The sequence below is a fragment of the Lolium rigidum genome, chromosome 2 (assembly GCF_022539505.1).
Source record: "Lolium rigidum isolate FL_2022 chromosome 2, APGP_CSIRO_Lrig_0.1, whole genome shotgun sequence".
NCBI lineage: Eukaryota > Viridiplantae > Streptophyta > Magnoliopsida > Poales > Poaceae > Lolium > Lolium rigidum.
In genome coordinates this window covers 10,474,858-10,491,892 of record NC_061509.1, presented here as the reverse complement: position 1 = coordinate 10,491,892, position 17,035 = coordinate 10,474,858, and the positions used below count along the sequence as shown (strand labels likewise).

Below are 17,035 nucleotides of genomic sequence, written 5' to 3'. Positions count from 1 at the left end.
GAGTGTCAAATAGGACTACCTGAGACCTCACAAGATAAAATTCAGACACCATCTTGGTGCAGCAACACAACGCAATTCAGAGAGACCACGCGTGTGTTTCCTCCACCTGTATAACTGTTCAGAGACCAAATCCTCATCTCTCACCGGACACCAGGAGCGTTCTTCATGTGGTGAGCTCGACGCTCAAGTCCCAGAGCTTCTTGGCCAGCTCCACGTCCTTGGCCTTATCACTCGCCTCATACACGTTGCTGTCGCAGAAATACTTCCCCGACACACCCTTCACGCTCGGGTGCAGCGCGACGTAGCACGTGGTTGCCGCCCCCTGTTAGCAGCACAAATGCATGGCTAGTGTATCAGACAGGTCCATGCAGGAGCAAACAAAGATCGGAGGAATGCAATCTTAGCATAGGCATTAAATTAATGACTTGGCGAGATCTAGATTTGTGCTACCAATAAGTATACAGTATAGTGGTGGTCAATCTTGCAGAGACCATACATGCGAAGCTAGATCTTCCAGTTTAAGGGGCATGTAGCAGACCAATTTGTCACCCACTGTTCCAACCGGGAGGCAGCACGGAAAAATGAATGCAACAGCCACATAACGGCAAACTAAATAATGATTTACTGCCCACTGAACATTAGCATAGCCAGAAACAAATGACTTAGTGAGATCCACAGTTGTACAATCAATAGAGTACAGTATGGTAGTGGTCATCTTGCAGAGACCGAACATGCTAGAGTAGATTTTTAATTGTATGGGCCTGAATCTGACCAAGAAGCGTGCGTTTGTAGATCGCTAAACCTAGGACAAGAGTGATGAAACAATATATTATCAATCTTTTTAGACTGTGCTCCAAAACTAAATATTTGTATGCCATTTTCAGACAAGTTGCAGGCACATGCACTACTAGAGGCCTATAGCCGCAAAAATTATTACCGGCGCACCAAAATCTATGCCCGCCGGTGCTAAATAGTACCGGCGCACCATGTTTTCGCCGCGCTGGTGATGATCCTATACCGCCAGCGCATAAAAAAATTTGTGCGCCGGGAATAAGGGTGAACCAGGTTCCATGCGAAGTTGAAAATCGGAGCCATCTTACTACCGGCGCACCACCATGTAGGTGTGCCAGTGGTAAGTTGCTTACCCGTGGATCGTCTTTTCAGTTTTCGAAAAAATAAAATAAAATGATAAAAAAATTCAAAAAATAAAATCCTTTGAACTGCCCATGTATTATGTAATCTAGTTTTAATGAAATAAATTAGAAATGAATTTCGATATATTATGCAAAACGGATTTCGATTAAACGGGATTTCTGGTTGCATACGACTTCCGATGAAAAACTTTTTTTTATATCAAAATGTATATACACAAAATTTCCTATCTGAATTCAACCACCTACGCTCGTTTGGACAAAAAATGGATTCGTCAAGTTCAAAATAGAAACAAGACTTTTTCAAATTTTAGATTTTGATAAAAAAAAGAAAAAATTAGCCCCAGGGCACCACGATACTAGGTGCGCCGGCGGTAAGCAGTGCTATATAGGCACACAACTCGATCGGCTCCTCCTCCTCCTCTTCCACTTCTCCTCTCCTCCTCCTCCTCTTCCTCCTTCTCCTCCTCCTCCTTCTCCTCCTTCACTTCTCCTCTCCTCCTCCTTCTCCTCCTTCACTTCTCCTCTCCTCCTCCTCCTCCTCCTCCGGCCACCTTCTCTTCTCTTCCCTCCACTTTCCCTTCTCCTCTCTTCTACCTTCTTCATCTCCCTCCGGCAAGAACCTTCTCAAGATACTTACCGGCAACCACCTCCTCGACCTCCCTCCGATGAGCTTCTACCTCCGGTGGCCTCCCTCCGACGAGCTTCTACCTCCGGTGTCCTCGCTCCAGCAAGCTTCTCCGGCGACCTCCCCTCACTCCGGCGGCCACCTCCTTTAACTCATACGGACATGGCCACAGCGCCGACAACGGTGATGGAGCCGACCACGGTGATGGAGGTGCCACAGTCACGAACTAGAACTTGACCTAGATCTAGATCGAGATCGGACCTTTTTTTGAATCCTGAAAAAAAATACCACCGGCGCACCAGGCTGGTGCGCCGGCAATAACTCGTGTTACCACCGGCGCACGGGCTGGTGCACTAGCAATAAGACATTACCACCGGCCCGTTCCCACCGGCGGGCGCTAGTGTGACGATGATAACTGATTTTGGTGCGCGGGGATAAGTCTTTTCCTAGTAGTGATGGCAGACCCCAGGATACAAGTTGGCGACAGAGTAACATAGCAATCATCGATCAACACAATATAACACGAGATGGTAGACATTTATTACCTTTTTTTCCTATTTATATTCTTTAGTATTATGATAAGGACCCTGAAGATTGAGCATAGTACTGCACAAGTGTACCTGATTAGCATTTTTCAGCAGCAACATACCAAGACTCCGATGGAGAACTGCATATGATAAATTGACGAGAAGAGTGGTTACCCCTGCAAAAGAAGCCATTAACCAACGGAAATCTAATGTTAACCCACAAGTAGAAGTATCGTTTATGTCCAGAGCTAGAGGTAATTTGCATCATTTTGATTGATGCCTGTTGTTTCTTTCTAAATCTTAACATTTACTTTGTTCTCTTCTTTGCTGTGAGCATGAGTTATTCAAAGCACAGAGAAACGTGATTCAAGAAAATTTCTTTTGTGAAAGCAGGAGAGCGAAATATCTGTCAAGTATATTTACAATCTATGATACTGTGGTTGCGCAGAATGTTCGTGATGATAGATCCAGGGTGGAGAGAATTTGCAGTGATGTTAACACCCTCTTCCTGTTATATGAAATGTTGTATCATGATCATGATTATTTCACATAGGTGAGCTCAAACAAAGCTATTAAACATGAAAATGAAACTGAAAACAGACAAAACGTTACATGCAAACAGTTTACAAAAGTCTGACACACTACTAGCCTATGAGGTTCGATGCAGATAGTTCTCCAACTATTTTAGACGCAGATAAACAGTGAAACAAATGAAATAATGACATGCAGATCGCGTACAAAACAGCTCAGTTTCTTGAGCATAAGTACTCGTGTTGAAAGTTTGGAACAAACACAGACATATAGCACGCTCGACCTAGCAAACTCGAATAGACATGGTGCAATGCCCCAACCACAAAATATAATGAATGGACCACATACAAAGAAAACACTTTGGTGGCACGAATCATACCTTAAATCTTCTAGCAAGTTCATTAGCATGCAAAATGTTTGCAAGCTTTGACTGCCCATACGCTCCACTGGCGCTATACCTGCACAACACAAAGATTGAAGATCAACTGAACGGATTTGCCTTAAATGAAGTAAACAGGAGGAGGGAAAACAAATAATTTACATACTCAGCCTCATTATTTATCTTGTCAAACCGGATGCCTTCCTGGTATGTAAACTTGTGGCCCACTGATGAAACATTGACGATTCTTCCTTCCACGTTTGATTCTCGAGAGGTCTTCTTCATCGTCTCCAGTAGAAGATGTGTCAAGAGAAAGTGCCCTGAATTTTATAGCACCAGAGTCATATTTTAAAATGTTGTTGTTTGAAAACACATGTTACGGGCCATGGTCCTACCACGTCACCTGCTGCCACAACTACATCAATCGGACCAACCAAGGAGGGCGCAACACCTGCTCGACAAAGCAAGCGGGATCGGAGGCCCAACCCAAGGTACTGGTGACCCTAGGCCCAACTACCACGCGACAAGCGAGCACGCTTCAGGTGGGGAGCTCCTATACACCGTCTGGGTCAGTGCGGACGGGGTGCTCCCCCCCCCCCCCGACCCGACGGCTGTATAGTGGACCGCGGCCCATGAGGTAAGCTGGTTTTTATTCTTATTCTGTTTTTTTCTTTTCTATTTATATATTTTCGTAATTTAAAAATTGAATATTTTTAAATCCGATTTTTAAAAAATACAAAAGTTTTAAATTTTGTTTTTCAAAAAAAATCTATTTTTCAAAAAATCTCAAATTTAAATATTTAAAAATTGATTTAAGAAACAATTTTTTTTTGAAATTAAACATTTTCTGAATATGATTATTTTTCGAATACGAACAGTTTTCAACTTTGAACATTTTTCAAATTCGAATACTTCTCAAATTTGAACATTTTCAAATTTGAATGTTTTCCGAATTTGATTTTTTCGATTTTCAACAAAAAAGAAAAATAAACAAAAAAGGAAAGGAAACAAAAAACAAACAAAAGAGAAAACAAGAAAACGAAACAGAAAAAAAAAATGGGCTAGGCCCAATACGCAACCAGAGTGTGCGGTGCCTGGTAGGCACGGTCGGTGTATAGGATTAGCCTCAAACCCAGACGTGAGCAAGGGGAAAGGGTATGGAGAAACTAGACACGCAACTGGCAGCCGGCTCTCTCTTCTCGGATCCCCTTCTTCCTCTCTGAATTTGTGCAACTCTGCACAATTTGTATCGGATCTTGTATCAGTAGTAGAGGGATCGTAACAAAACATAACACCATCCATAATTTTGTGAAGGCAACACCATTCTATTTCAAACTTGGGAGGGTGGGAAGTAACTTTCAATGGTAACAACACGTTTAGATGAAGCGTTGTATATCAAGGCATGTCTCATCATCAGCTAGTCAACTAGATGTGAGTTGGTAGTCATACCAACATGGTTAGTTGCAAACTGCATCTCTATGCCATCCTTTGAGAGGGTGAAAGAAGTTGCCAACACTCCTGCATTATTCCTGCCAGAGAAAGCATCATGTAATCAGGGGAATGCAGTGAGCTATAATGTACACTTGATGACTTGAACAAGCGTGCGAGCGAGCGGGCATGAAAATACTAGATGTAAATATTGAAATATCGCGAGGTTTGTGTTCATCCAGGACTAGGCGTACTCGCGCAAGAATCGTCATGGGTAGCAGCTATGAAGTACCACTTCGCTAGTGGGACAAACTTATGTCGGGGCACATAATCAGGAATTTGGAGTTGGACAGTTAACCGATTGGCCGAAGCGATTTAACACCTTGAAACGCACGGGGAGGGAGGGAGTAGAAGGGGCGTACACGAGTATGTTGAGTGGGAGGCCCTTGGCGTTGAAGTCGGCGGCAAACTTGCGGACAGAGGCCATGGAGGAGAGGTCGAGCTCCATGACGTCGAGGGTGGCCGCGGGGGTGGCCGCCAGCACGGCCTGGCGCACGGAGTCAGCGGCGGCGACGTTCCTGGCGGCCATGACGACGTGGGCGCCGCGCGCCGCCAGGACCCGCGCCGTCTCGGCGCCGATGCCACTCGACGCCCCTGAGGTTGGAACGAACCGAATCGTAATGAGGGACGGTAGCAAAGGGAAGAGGAAAGCAGGCGGGAGGGGAGGGGCGTTACCGGTGACGATGGCGGTGAGACCTGCGGCGCTGAGGCCTTGGGTGACCTGGTCGGCGGTGGAGGCCCAGGAGAAGCCCGAGGCGCCCTTCCGGCTGAAGATCGACGGCAGCATCCTGGCCTCCGACGTCTCGGTTGTTGATCTCCGGCGAATGAATTGATCAATCTCACAAAGACGGAGATGGGAAGTGGGGGGAAGAGGAGAGCGGCGAAGTCCACCACCCGTGTTCTTCTTCTTCTGTCTATTTTTGAACGGGTCAAGGGCCTCGGAGGGCCCTCGAAGCTTCATACAGAGTTATATAAAGGCCCATAATAAAAGTAGTTACACCATAGCCCTTAGAAATTAAAAAAGGACCTCACTTGAAAATTTGGAACGTGACCCGGTCCTTCTCCACCGATGCAATTGATGGCTTAGACGCATCGGCCGCCAACTCCATCCCGGGGATGAAGAACACTGCTAGAGCCAACGTCGAAGCGTCGCGCTGATTCCAAAAATCCTCCCATCTTGGAAGACAAATATCTCTTCGAGTAAGAGCTCCCGAGGTGCGGAGCAGCTCCTCGGGCAAAGGTAGCGGGTGGTTTACCTCGCAGTCGCCTAGAAGCTTCCGTAGGTAAAGCTTCACCTCTCCCTGATATCGCCAAGCATCATCATCGAACACACCACCACGTCAACCTCTGTCCTAGCCACCGCAGACAGCGAACTCATGCTTAGCACATCCCTATGTTTTATTGATGGAGTAGCTCGTGGCTCCTCTCCCCCTCTCGCACATCTATCGAGAAATCCATCAAATCGAGAAATCCAAAGAACTTTGATCGGTAATTCCAAAATACTTTGATCATCCATCAAATCGAGAAATCCAGCTACGAATTACTGGCATCCAAAAGATTTAAAAAACTTGCTTGTTGTACCAATTACAACCCTTCTTTAATACCAACCTTTTATCAATTCACAAATTGTAGTAATTGCTAGTTAAAACCCAATGACTCAAGTATCACTACATAATTGTTTGTAGTCAGCCCCTTTGAATTTGTTAAAACGTACTTTGTGAAAAATCGAGCTTTATGTGTTTCTTGAATTTTCATTCTTCTAAGAAAGATCAAGTAACATCTTTACTTAATAAGATCAAGTATGAGAATACCTTGTAGTCTTAAATGTAATTTAATATAGAATTTCATAACTCATAAGCCATTTCTCCTACTTACGTCCACCATCGCTTCTTTGTAGTTGGTGCGTATGTCTTATTCTAAGACAAATGAATCATGAATATTACTCCGCAATGCGGCAGAATGTATTCTTGAATCCTACTTACTTTAGTAAAACTTTAATTGACATGCCATGATCATATCCATTAATCTCTCCTCCACTTATGGAGTTTGGTTCCGGAACACATTCCGTTGAGCTAATCAATATATGGAGGTAAGGTAAACAACCTTGGTTCAGTTTTACTTTCTTCCATCAACACCTTTGTCGATAACATCTTTCTCGAGAAAGCAACATATTTAGCAAGCCAGTCTAAAGCTTGATTTTGATTTGACAATTCTATTGGAGATATGGGGATGAAATTGGAAAAACTTCAAATGGAGGCCAAGCTACATGTAATCCTTTATTTTCAAACACTCAAAATACGTATTTTAAAATTTTGAAAAATCCAAATCATAATTCTAGAGATAGCCAATGATGTATACTACAATGGTGTAAAATCTCAATAGAAACTACTTTATATTCTAGGCTGCACAAAAATGTAAATTCTGACAAATTTTATAGTGAATAGTACATATTTCAAGACTACTAACTTTGTCAGATTTTGTCAATTTCGTGTAGCCTATAATACAAATCAGTTTGCATTGAGGGTTTGCACCATTTCTCTAGAATTTTATTTTAGATTTTTTTAAAACTTTAAAATACAAATTTTGAGACTTTAAAAATAAAGGGCTACGTGTAGCTTGGCCTCCAAAACGTCACACTGGATGAAATTTACGCTACATTCTGGTTTTGCTATGTGTGGTGCCCTATTTACATCATCTATATTTTTGCCCATGCCCTATGATACGGGCATGAGGGCCGATGTGAAGTCCAATTTCAGGACTCCACCAGCCTAGTTATCTTATTTTATGTAATGGTCATACATGTGCTAATTAGGATTTTTAATAAGTCAAGTTAGTTTTGGTTTGGGTCTATCCAAACCAAGTTAGGCAAGCCCACAAGGGCTTGGCCGGCCACCCCCTCATATAAGGGCTGACACGGCTAGAGTTTAGGGGTAGACAAGTTTAGGTTAAAACTATTGCGTGTGTTCACATGTATCATCCCTCCGGGGGTACGACGCTGCCGTTTATCTAGTTCATAATATATCCGTTGCGGAGATTCTTGTGTTCATCAAGGATTATCTAGCTCAGGTTTGAGGCGCATCATTCATCGATCCGTTGCTTGTTGGATTCGTCCCTCTTCTCTAGGCTGCGTTCATCGTGTGGTTGTGAGTATCTACTATCCCGGGTTCTTGCTGTGAAAGATCGGGCAACACCTTAGGAGGATCTGCTGGGATCCCCTTATCATGTGGTATCATAATGTCTGACCGGACCGCAGGCCGGCCAGGCCGGTGCCCAGGCCGGCATGACCGGGTCCTAGGTCGGCAAGTCCGGTGCCCAGGCCGGCAAGTCCGGTGCCCAGGCCGGCATGACCGGGCCATAGACCGGCCAGGCCGGCACCCAGGCCAGCCAAACTGCCCCCTGACCGGCCCTGTTGTTGTTTCTGTGATGCCTTCAGTTGTTTCGTCTGCTGCTGCTGTGAATCTTGTCGCTACTGTTTCTCGTTTTGGTGGTGTGGCAGATCGGAGTAAAGATATCTATCATGACTACCTCGGTATGGTGACGGATTCACAATTTGATGCATCTACAATAACGTGGAGGTTGGCTAGGTCCGTAACACCGGCGGAATTTTAGCTTTGGGAGTCACACATTGACGGTGGTTTTGAGAGATGCAAGGCGTTTGATAGTACGTTCGGTGGCCAAACTGAATTTGATATTGCATACCGGCGTGTTGATGATGTTCTGGCTGATTGGTACCATGATTTACTGATAGTTCAGGGTATCATTGGTGTAAGGTCTAGTTGGGCAGATTTCAAGCAATTTCTGCGTGCTAGATTTCGGGTCAAGTCCACGGAGTTGGATGATGTCTACGCACGCTTCTATTCCTGTAGACAGTGTTGGGCCTCCAAGAGCAGAGGTTTGTAGAACAGCAGCAAGTTTCCCTTAAGTGAATCACCCAAGGTTTATCGAACTCAGGGAGGTAGAGGTCAGAGATATCCCTCTCAAGCAACCCTACAATTAAGATACAAGAAGTCTCTTGTGTCCCTAACACACCTAATACACTTGTCAGATGTATAGGTGCACTAGTTCGGCGAAGAGATATTAAAACGCAGGTGGTATAGATGGTGGTAAACGGTAATTGCGATCTGAAGTAAATATTGCAGGAAGTAAAGATGCAAGAAACAGTAAATAAGCGATGTTTGCAGTATTTGGAAACAAGGCCTAGGGATCCTACTTTCACTAGTGGCCACTCTCAACATTGCAATCATAATTGAATATAAATATAAGCACTTCATCATACTACTCTCCTGTTGGATAAAGAACTCAAATTCATTGGGCAAGTGTGCAAAAGCACACCTCAAAGGCGTATTCCCAAGTACTAGTAAACACCCCACACTCGTCACCGTGAGCATTCATAGGAGGTACTAACACACCACAATTCATAAGGGAGTTACACACGGCGCACACACTGTCACCATTACACCGAGGTCACAGTAACTCCAAAGTTCACATAATAAAACACTTGAATAGCATATGACGTCTAGATTGCAAAGCCTATGATCACATAGATGAACAAATAAATGCTACTGTCAAACACTCTCTTGTTGGATAACAAACACCATTCATTGTGTAGGGCTACAAGAGCTCCCTCAAGCCGGAGTAAACAAGCTCCACAACATCCGGAGTTCATATTAAAGTAACCTCTAGAGTGCATAATAGACAAGAGTAACATCTACATATTCATAATGATCACACCATGGGAGAGAGAGATGAACCACATAGCTACCGGTAGAGCCCTCATCCTCGGGGGAGAACTACTCCCTCCTCATCATGGGAGACAGCAACGGCGATGAAGATGGCGGTGGTGTCGATGGAGATGACTCCGGGGGCAATTCCCCGTCCCGGCGGCGTGCCAGAACAGAGACTTTTGTCCCCCGAAACTTGTCTTCGCGATGGCGGCGGCTACGAAACTCTTCGTGGAATATCGCTTGGTGTGTTAGGGTTTTCACATCTGGGAGCATATATAGGCGAAGGGGCGATGTCGGTGGAGTCCCGAGGTGGGGTCCCCACCTGGCGGTGCGGCCAAGGGGTGGCCCGCGCCCCCCTAGGGTGTGGGCTCCTCGTAGCCCCCCTTCGTCTCTCCTTCGGACTCCGTGAAGCCCCTGGAAAAATAGGAACGTGGCCTTTTGTTTCGTTCAATTCCGAGAATATTTCCTGTGTAGGATTTCTGAAACCAAAAACAGCAGAAAACAAGAACTGGCGCTTCGGCATCTTGTTAATAGGTTAGTTCCGGAAAATGCACCAAAATGATATAAAGTATGAATAAAACATGTAGGTATTGTCATAAAACTATCATGGAACATAAGAAATTATAGATATGTTGGAGACGTATCATTGGACAAGGCGGTGGTGTGCTCTAACACTACCGTGGAGGAGGTTGTTCCAGTACAGGCAGTCACTGAGGAGAGGAAACCTGACTCTGATACCACATGATAAGGGGAATCCCAGCAGATTCTCCTAGGGTGTTGCCCGATCTTTCACAGCGAGAACCCGGGATAGTAGATCCTCCCAACAACGCGGTGAACCCAGCCTGGAGAAGAGGGACGAATCCAGCAAGCAACGGAGCGATGAACGATACGTGATACGGGCATGAAGGCCGAGGTGAAGCCCAATTTCAGGACTCCACTTAGCTAGTTATCTTATTTTATGTATTTATATCTATGGTCATATGTGGGCTAATTAGGATTTTTAATAAGTTGTGTGTTTCGACTTGGGCCTGTCCGAGTCGAACTAGGGAGGCCCACTAGGGGCTTGGCCGGCCACCACCTCCTCATATAAGGAGATGGTGCGGCTAGGGTTTATGTAGACAAGTTTAGGTTAAAACTATTACGTGTGTTCACGTGTATCATCCCTCCGGGGGTACGGCTGCCGTTTATCTAGTTCTAATAAAGATCCGCTGCAAAGGTTCTTGTGTTCATCAGGAATTATCTAGCTCAGGTTTGAGGCGTATTGATAAGGGGAATCCCAGCAGATCCTCCTATGGTGTTGCCCGATCTTTCACAACGAGAACCCGGGATAGTAGATTCTCCCAACAACGCGATGAACGCAGCCTGCAGAAGAGGGACGAATCCAGCAAGCAACGGATCGATGAACGATACGCCTTAATGCGCGTGGTTGACGTATTGTCTTTTCGTTCGACACGCGTCCGTTGGGAACCCCAAGAGGAAGGTGTGATGCGCACAGTGGCAAGTTTCCCTCAGTAAGAAACCAAGGTTTAATCGGACCAGTAGGAGTCAAGAAGCACGTTGAAGGTTGATGGCGGCGAGATGTAGTGCGGCGCAACACCGGGGATTCCGGCGCCAACGTGGAACCTGCACAACACAACCAAAGTACTTTGCCCCAACGAAACGAGTGAGGTTGTCAATCTCACCGGCTTGCTGTAACAAAGGATTAACCGTATTGTGTGGAAGATGATTGTTTGCGAGAAAACGAGTAAAACAAGTATTGCAGTAGATTGTATTTCGATAAAGAGAATTGGACCGGGGTCCATAGTTCACTAGAGGTGTCTCTCCCATAAGACGAACAGCATGTTGGGTGAACAAATTACAGTTGGGCAATCGACAAATAAAGAGAGCATGACAATGCACATACATATCATGATGAGTATAGTGAGATTTAATTGGGCATTACGACAAAGTACATAGACCGCCATCCAACTGCATCTATGCCTAAAAAGTCCACCTTCAGGTTATCATCCGAACCCCTCCGGTATTAAGTTGCAAGCAACGAGACAATTGCATTAAGTATGGTGCGTAATGTAATCAACAACTACATCCTTAGACATAGCATCAATGTTTTATCCCTAGTGGCAACGACACAACACAACCTTAGAACTTTCGTCACATCGTCCCAGGTGTCAATGCGGGCATGAACCCACTATCGAGCATAAGTACTCCCTCTTGGAGTTACAAGCATCTACTTGGCCGAGAGCATCTACTAGTAACGGAGAGCATGCAAGATCATAAACAACACATAAGCATAACTTTGATAATCAACATAACAAGTATTCTCTATTCATCGGATCCCAACAAACGCAACATATAGAATTACATATAGATGATCTTGATCATGATAGGCAGCTCACAAGATCCGACAATGATAGCACAATGGGGAGAAGACAACCATCTAGCTACTGCTATGGACCCATAGTCCAGGGGTAGACTACTCACACATCACACCGGAGGCGACCATGGCGGCGTAGAGTCCTCCGGGAGATGATTCCCCTCTCCGGCAGGGTGCCGGAGGCGATCTCCTGGATCCCCCGAGATGGGATCGGCGGCGACGGCGTCTCAGGAAGGTTTTCCGTATCGTGGCTCTCCGTACTGGGGGTTTCGTCACGGAGGCTTTAAGTAGGCGGAAGGGCAAGTCAAGAGGCGGCACGGGGGGCCCACACCATAGGCCGGCGCGGCCAGGGGTGGGGCCGCGCCGCCCTAGGGTTTGGCCACCCCGTGGCCCCTCTTCGTCTCGTCTTCGGACTTCCGGAAGCTTCGTGGAAAAATAGGCCCCCGGGCTTTGATTTCGTCCAATTCCGAGAATATTTCCTTACTAGGATTTACGAAACCAAAAACAGCAGAAAACGACAAGCGGCACTTCGGCATCTTGTTAATAGGTTAGTTCCGAGAAAATGCACGAATATGACATAAAGTGTGCATAAAACATGTAGATAACATCAATAATGTGGCATGGAACATAAGAAATTATCGATACGTCGGAGACGTATCAGCATCCCCAAGCTTAGTTACGCTCGTCCCGAGCGAGGTAAAACGATAACACGGATAATTTACGGAGTGACATGCCATCATAATCTTGATCATACTATTTGTAAAGCATATGTAGTGAATGCAGCGATCAAAACAATATGTATGACATGAGTAAACAAGTGAATCATAAAGCAAAGACTTTTCATGAATAGCACTTCAAGACAAGCATCAATAAGTCTTGCATAAGAGTTAACTCATAAAGCAATAATTCAAAGTAAAGGTATTGAAGCAACACAAAAGAAGATTAAGTTTCAGCGGTTGCTTTCAACTTGTAACATGTATATCTCATGGATATTGTCAACATAGAGTAATATATTAAGTGCAATAAGCAAGTATGTAGGAATCAATGCACAGTTCACACAAGTGTTTGCTTCTTGAGGTGGAGAGAAATAGGTGAACTGACTCAACATTGAAAGTAAAAGAATGGTCCTCATAGAGGAAAAGCATCGATTGCTATATTTGTGCTAGAGCTTTGATTTTGAAAACATGAAACAATTTTGTCAACGGTAGTAATAAAGCATATGCATCATGTAAATTATATCTTATAAGTTGCAAGCCTCATGCATAGTGTACCAATAGTGCCCGCACCTTGTCCTAATTAGCTTGGACTACCCGGATTATCACCGCAATACATATGCTTTAACCAAGTTTCACAAAGGGGTACCTCTATGCCGCCTGTACAAAGGTCTAAGGAGAAAGCTCGCATTTGGATTTCTCGCTTTTGATTATTCTCAACTTAGACATCCATACCGGGACAACATAGACAACAGATAATGGACTCCTCTTTTAATGCTTTAAGCATTTGACAACAATTAATTCTTTTCTCATTAGATACTTGAGGATATTTGTCCAAAACTGAAACTTCCACCATGAATCATGGCTTTAGTTAGCGGCCCAATGTTCTTCTCTCACAATATGCATGCTCAAACCATTCAACTCAGTGTAGATCGCCCTTACTTCGGACAAGACGAACATGCATAGCAACTCACATGAAATTCAACAATGAGTTGATGGCGTTCCCCGGTGAACATGGTTATCGCACAACAAGCAACTTAATAAGAGATAAAGTGCATAATTACATATTCAATACCACAATAGTTTTTAAGCTATTTGTCCCATGAGCTATATATTGCAAAGGTGAATGATGGAATTTTAAAGGTAGCACTCAAGCAATTTACTTTGGAATGGCGGAAAAATACCATGTAGTATAGGTAGGTATGGTGGACACAAATGGCATAGTGGTTGGCTCAAGTATTTTGGATGCATGAGAAGTATTCCCTCTCGATACAAGGTTTAGGCTAGCAAGGCTTATTTGAAACAAACACAAGGATGAACCGGTGCAGCAAAACTCACATAAAAGACATATTGAAAACATTATAAGACTCTACACCGTCTTCCTTGTTGTTCAAACTCAATACTAGAAATTATCTAGACCTTAGAGAAACCAAATATGCAAACCAAATTTTAGCATGCTCTATGTATTTCTTCATTAATGGGTGCAAAGCATATGATGCAAGAGCTTAAACATGAGCACAACAATTGCCAAGTATCACATTACCCAAGACATTTATAGCAATTACTACATGTATCATTTTCCAATTCCAACCATATAACAATTTAACGAAGGAGAAACTTCGCCATGAATACTATGAGTAGAAACCAAGGACATACTTGTCCATATGCTACAGCGGAGCGTGTATCTCTCCCATAAAGTGAATGCTAGGATCCATTTTATTCAAACAAAACAAAAAACAAAAACAAACCGACGCTCCAAGAAAAAGCACATAAGATGTGATGGAATAAAAATATAGTTTCAGGGGAGGAACCTGATGATGTTGTCGATGAAGAAGGGGATGCCTTGGGCATCCCCAAGCTTAGACGCTTGAGTCTTCTTGATATATGCAGGGGTGAACCACCGGGTGCATCCCCAAGCTTAGAGCTTTCACTCTCCTTAATCATGTTGCATCATACTCCTCTCTTGATCCTTGAAAACTTCCTCCACACCAAACTCGAAACAACTCATTAGAGGGTTAGTGCACAATATAAATTGACATATTCAGAGGTGGCACAATCATTCTTAACACTTCTGGACATTGCATAATGCTACTGGACATTAGTGGATCAAAGAAATTCATCCAACATAGCGAAAGAGGCAATGCGAAATAAAAGGCAGAATCTGTCAAAACAGAACAGTTCGTATTGACGAATTTTAAAATGGCACCAGACTTGCTCAAATGAAAATGCTCAAATTGAATGAAAGTTGCGTACATATCTGAGGATCACTCACGTAAATTGGCATAATTTTCTGAGTTACCTACAGAGAATTAGACCCAGATTCGTGACAGCAAAGAAATCTGTTTGTGTGCAGTAATCCAAATCTAGTACTTACTTTTCTATCAACGGCTTAACTTGGCACAACAAAACACAAAACTAAGATAAGGAGAGGTTGCTACAGTAGTAAACAACTTCCAAGACACAAAATAAAAACAAAGTACTGTAGGTAAAAACATGGGTTGTCTCCCATAAGCGCTTTTCTTTAACGCCTTTCAGCTAGGCGCGGAAAGTGTATATCAAGTATTATCGAAGAGATGGTGCGTCAACCTTACCTTGGGCTTTACCCTTACCTTTCTTATTGTTTTTCCTTCCCTTTGGTTTAGGGAATATATGAGTTTCCCCCGGCATAGAGGTGAATTTCAGAGTGCCTTTTCCCACATCAATGACTTGCTCCCAATAGTTTCAACGGGGATCTTCCGAGTATGAGTTTTCTCTGTTTCAATAACAAGATAATCAATGGATATTGTTCTTCCACAGTATGGTTGTATGCACACCTGCAGCTACTCCCTTAGGAATTATAATAGAGTTATCAATGAGAGTTATCTCTTCTCCTCCTTCTTCGACTCCCCAAAGTTTCAAAGATTTATAAATGCTTTCAGGCATAAGGCAAAATTTATACATAATATCACAGTAGGCATGAAGAGTTCGATCACCGATAACAATTTTAACAGCAGGATCCCATAATGAAAGTTCAGAGTTCACTAAAACTTGATCAAGACGATTACGAATGTATCCATAATTTTCATTTAAGCGAGATGCACTTGTCTCAAGAGTATTTAATCTATTATGAATGCTGATAAGGACTGAATCAAAATTATTAGCTGAATCATGTGATGCAACCAACTTCTTTATGGCATTAAAAGCTTGATCCCCATTGCAATGGAGGAAATCTCCTCCCACTAAAGTATCCAAAGCATATCTATAGCGAACCATAAGACCAAAATAAAAATTACTAAGGAGCAAACTTAGAGTCATTTGAGGTTCGGTTTCACGATAAGAAGTAAAAATTCTAGACCAAGCATCCTTAAAACTCTCCTCATCCCCTTGTTTAAAAGTGAAGACTAATTCTTCAGGCGAAGAAGTAACAGGTTCAGAGCTAGACATGGTAACAAAAAGTAACTAAATATATTTTTTGTATTTTTAATATTGAGTACAAGACAATAAAGCAAACTAGATAAAGTAAATGCAAGTAAACTAATTTTTTTTTGTGTTTTTGGTATAGCAAACAAGATAGCAAATAAAGTAAAGCTAGCAACTAATTTTTTTGTGTTTTGATATAGTGCAGCAAACAAAGTAGTAAATAAAACTAAGCAAGACAAAAACAAAGTAAAGAGATTGAGAAGTGGAGACTCCCCTTGCAGCGTGTCTTGATCTCCCCGGCAACGGCGCCAGAAATTTGCTTGATGCGTGTGGTTGACGTATTGTCTTTTCGTTCGACACGCGTCCGTTGGGAACCCCAAGAGGAAGGTGTGATGCGCACAGCGGCAAGTTTCCCTCGGTAAGAAACCAAGGTTTAATCGGACCAAGTAGGAGTCAAGAAGCACGTTGAAGGTTGATGGCGGCGAGATGTAGTGCGGCGCAACACCGGGGATTCCGGCGCCAACGTGGAACCTGCACAACACAACCAAAGTACTTTGCCCCAACGAAACGGTGAGGTTGTCAATCTCATCGGCTTGCTGTAACAAAGGATTAACCGTATTGTGTGGAAGATGATTGTTTGCAGAGAAAACAGATAAAACAAGTATTGCAGTAGATTGTATTTCGAGTAAAGAGAATTGGACCGGGGTCCACGGTTCACTAGAGGTGTCTCTCCCATAAGACGAACAGCATGTTGGGTGAACAAATTACGGTTGGGCAATTGACAAATAAAGAGAGCATGACAATGCACATACATATCATGATGAGTATAGTGAGATTTAATTGGGCATTACGACAAAGTACATAGACCGCCATCCAAGCTGCATCTATGCCTAAAAAGTCCACCTTCGAGGTTATCATCCGAACCCCTCCAGTATTAAGTTGCAAGCAACGAGACAATTGCATTAAGTATGGTGCGTAATGTAATCAACAACTACATCCTTAGACATAGCATCAATGTTTTATCCCTAGTGGCAACGAGCACAACACAACCTTAGAACTTTACGTCACTTGTCCCGGTGTCAATGCGGGCATGAACCCACTATCGAGCATAAGTACTCCCT

At 43.6% G+C, this 17,035-nt stretch overlaps 1 protein-coding gene across 1 annotated transcript; it reads right to left on the bottom strand.

Moving 5' to 3' along the window:
- Nucleotides 1–163: 163 nt before the first annotated feature.
- On the bottom strand, nucleotides 164–5,491 carry LOC124691278 (short-chain dehydrogenase TIC 32, chloroplastic-like). Its single transcript, XM_047224554.1, has 8 exons — nucleotides 5,380–5,491; nucleotides 5,067–5,298; nucleotides 4,666–4,745; nucleotides 3,383–3,536; nucleotides 3,217–3,295; nucleotides 2,730–2,814; nucleotides 2,400–2,446; nucleotides 164–322 (listed from the first exon to the last, which is right to left on the bottom strand). Exons 1-8 carry the CDS (start codon nucleotides 5,489–5,491, stop codon nucleotides 164–166), a joined length of 948 nt encoding a protein of 315 aa, XP_047080510.1.
- Between the last annotated feature and the right edge of the window lie 11,544 nt (nucleotides 5,492–17,035).